Source organism: Benincasa hispida, chromosome 2, assembly GCF_009727055.1.
Source record: "Benincasa hispida cultivar B227 chromosome 2, ASM972705v1, whole genome shotgun sequence".
In the NCBI taxonomy this organism is placed as follows: domain Eukaryota; kingdom Viridiplantae; phylum Streptophyta; class Magnoliopsida; order Cucurbitales; family Cucurbitaceae; genus Benincasa; species Benincasa hispida.
This window is the reverse complement of record NC_052350.1, coordinates 11,270,839-11,274,563: the sequence shown is the minus strand read 5'-3', so window position 1 is coordinate 11,274,563 and position 3,725 is coordinate 11,270,839. Positions and strand designations below refer to the sequence as shown.

The 3,725-nt window shown below is 33.6% G+C and overlaps 1 protein-coding gene across 1 annotated transcript; it reads left to right on the top strand.

The window, feature by feature from the left end:
* Positions 1–458: 458 nt before the first annotated feature.
* LOC120071968 (cytochrome P450 736A117-like) lies at positions 459–1,043 on the top strand. Its single transcript, XM_039024400.1, has one exon. The coding sequence runs from the start codon at positions 459–461 to the stop codon at positions 1,041–1,043; it is 585 nt and encodes a 194-aa protein (XP_038880328.1).
* Positions 1,044–3,725: the final 2,682 nt, after the last annotated feature.

The following is a 3,725-nucleotide window of genomic DNA, read 5'->3' as shown; positions in this document are numbered from 1 at the left end:
ACCTTAATCTAAACGATCCTTTAAAATTAATAACTAAGTGTATATCAAAAATTTTAAAGTATTGCAAGTACAATACAATCTATCAGTGATTGTTGATAGACTCCGTTGGCAATATAATCTATCATTGATAGACTTCAAGAACTGGATCTAAGTTTTATTATATCTATAAATTCTTTTACATTGTGTTATATCTGTTATTAATACTCTAAGCTTGATTTTTATATTTGTCATTACCCTTATCTAATATGTATCGTAGCTCATCAAGCCCATATAGGCATTTGGTCTAAAAATAAAAATTGGAATATGATCAGAGAATAATAGGTCCTAAGAGGCATATATCATGCATGCTCAGGATCTCACACTCTTTATAATATGCATGATTTACTCTTTTTATCATCAATTAATTTTGAGATGAAACCTAATGCTATCTAATAACCTTGAGATTATGACTACAGAACATGTTTGCAGCAGGTACAGACACAACTTACACAGTATTGGAATGGGCGATGTCAAAATTGTTGAAACATCCAAAAACCATGAAGAAACTGAAGAATGAAATCAGAAAAATAAAAGGTGATCACAAAGGATGTTATGTAAATGAGAATGATTTAGACAAAATGGTTTATTTAAAGGCAATAATCAAAGAGACGTTGCGACTGCACCCACCCATTCCACTTCTCATTCCTAAAGAATCAATCAAACCCATAAATTTAAGAGGGTATGACATCAAACCTAGAACTCGAGTTATAAGCAATGTCGCCCCAAAACTATGGGAAGAAGCAGAGGAGTTTAGGCTAGAAAGGTTTATGAACAATTCAATAGATTTCAAGGGTCAGGATTTCGTGTTGATCCCATTTGGTGTAGGGAGAAGAGGATGTCCTGGGATTGTGTTTGCAACTGTAATTAATGAGATAACTTTAGCAAATTTGGTGCATAAGTTTGATTGGATGGTTTCAAATGGTGAGGTTTTGGACATGACAGGAGCTTTTGGGATGACCATTCATAGGAAGTTTCCACTTGTGGCTACAACAACTCCTTGTTAGAGGAACACATACCAAAATTTTTAGTTGAGTTGTAAATTTGGACCCTATAATTTAAAGAAAGTTAGAATTTCGTCCATATATTTTATAATTATAGTTTAGTTCCTGTGTTTTTATATAAAAAAAAATCTCGTAAATAGACGCTACAATAGAAAATATTAATGGAAAGTTTATCAAACTATTGGGACTATTTATGTATTATCAGATCATAAAGACTAAGTTCTAATTCTTAAAATCATAGAAACTAAATTCTTACTTTCATTACACCATAGGGACCAAATTTTCAATTTAACCGATTTTCATTTATTGGATGTGCTTTTGGTTACTTCTTAACTTTTAAATCAAAGTAAACATAGTTCAACAATAATTAACATGTATTATATTTCTTTTGAAATTGGAGGTTCACGGCTTCTCCACTCTTTCATTATTGTACTCAAAATATATTCAACACTCCCTGTCAGGTGGTACTCATTCTAGCCCATTTATATTCATCTATTATTTCTTAATTTATTTCTCTCTCACTTGTTGACATTACATGAGGGTTATACCTAATTTTCTTTTGTCTTTACTGATTAATCCATATATTTTTTAAATGCATGCTCACACAATAGGACAATAATTTTTTGTATTTGTTAAAAATTAAGTTGTATATACAAAAGCAATTAAGATTTTATTTTGGGAATTTTTTTATATGTAAGTAGCCAACTACTACTTTATATGTATAAATTTTTTTATTCTCTTTGGGAGCTAACTATTATTCGTACTTTGTGAGCAAGACTTAGATTTAAATTTTTGTGTTTGTTGAGATAATATATAAAAACAATTCTTGTTTGTGGATAAATTATTATAATGTCGTTTTTAACTTTTTGACCGACATTAAAAATGGATTCAACAACAGAATTTTAAAAAAAAACGAACATAGATTATAGGCTTTAATCTCGGTCTAAAACCGACATTAAAGGGCTTTAATGTCGGTTTTAAACCAACATTAATGCCCAAAATTCTTGTAGTTGATGCGTTATTTTATGCGATGAAATAGTGGAGTGGAATGCGATGGTGGAATATGCGTTGAGCATGCAAGTTTTCTTAGTAAAACCCAAGTATAAATCCTACTGAGTTGCTTGGTAAGCCCAGGGTCGAACACAGGGAGTAAGAAAAACAATATGCGATGGTAAAATTCGATTACTTTGCGGTAACAAATAAATCCAAGTAGTTTGGTTGGTTTGTTGTTTAATGTATAAAAAGTATGTAACGGATTTGAGGGAAGAGAAAGTGTGCGACAGATACACTGAGCATGCAGAGGAACGGGTTGAGAAGGTCTTTAGCTAGCATTTCCCGAGAATGCATTCAAGATATGCGATCATGCTACACTCATGTGACGGCAAATCATTTTCCAATGCAAATGCGATAGCTCCTAATTTTAAGACGCATGTGAGGAATGCGATAATGTCTATAGAACTTATTCCTAAGTCTCTACTTCTTACCTATGCGATGACGATGCATACAAGGACAAGGCGACCAAATACAATCATAATCTATCTCTAGGGTGCATGGATGTATTAATAGCAAACAGAGCTTATTCCTCAGCTTCTATCTCTTGATTATGCAGTTCTAATCTGACTCTCTCGAGCCTAGATTCTAATCTAACTTTTCTAAGCCTAGATTCTATCCTTAGACTATCCTTCAGAGTATCTCTAATGGAAGAATGACGCATACATAATACAAGATGATCGCATAGAATGAAGATCCCAGGTTATGCAAGCTAAGTACTTTTCAACCCATTCAACAGATTTAACTACTCATGCGTAATGTACAGAAAGTGGACAGATATAGAGATGCAATTTCCATTTTTATAAATAAGTTCAGAGTACAAAATGACAATGGAAAATAAAGGTAAAGAGCCTGGTAGAAATTTCTTGCTTCCCAAGGCTTTTACACTGTGTTATCTCTACTTTGCCCAAAAGATGCTCTTGCTTCCACAAGAGTTGGCCCTCCCTCTGATTTTAACGCTCCCGACACTCTTCCGAGTTCACCAGGACGATCTCTCGGTGTAATCTCCCTTCACTCGCTTCCGCCTTCTAAGTAAAACAAAAACTATGAACAAGGCTACTTCTATCTATAGGGAAAATTCTATAAACTTGGCGAACTCCGTCAACGAATATGGCCTCCGGTATTTATAGAGCTTCAGGGTGAAGAGATTTTTCTCTCTTATGATTGCACTAATGGGATGGCATTAATTCTCTGTCTGATGCGTCAAATAATTGTCACCAAAAAGTTGAGTGTACTTGCTACAGTAGTGTAACGACCGGATCCTTACATATTATGGTTCGACCGCTACGACATGCATACTTAGACTTTTCTATTATGAGATGAGTTTTGGTCAAAATGTCAAAAGAACATATCTAAGATTTTATTAATTAGGTAGAAAACTATATAAAAAATTTATTTTACAAAACACCAGGATCTATAAAACACTAGCGTAGTGATACAAAAATACATATGCCTATAATAGTGAGTTTGATGGTTGGCCATTTGAGCGACGTCCAATTCTGCCACATACGCTGTGTCCTTACCTACAAAGTCTGTAAAAATAGGATGAGTATATAATATACCCAGTAAGTAGTTCTCACATAGGGTAGTGACCAAATGCACAATCACATGCAACATGTCTTGAAAACGTATGAT

Coding starts and splice junctions, on each gene's coding strand:
- LOC120071968 (XM_039024400.1), top strand. CDS start 459: ATGTTTGCAGCAGGTACAGACACAACTTACACAGTATTGGAATGGGCG.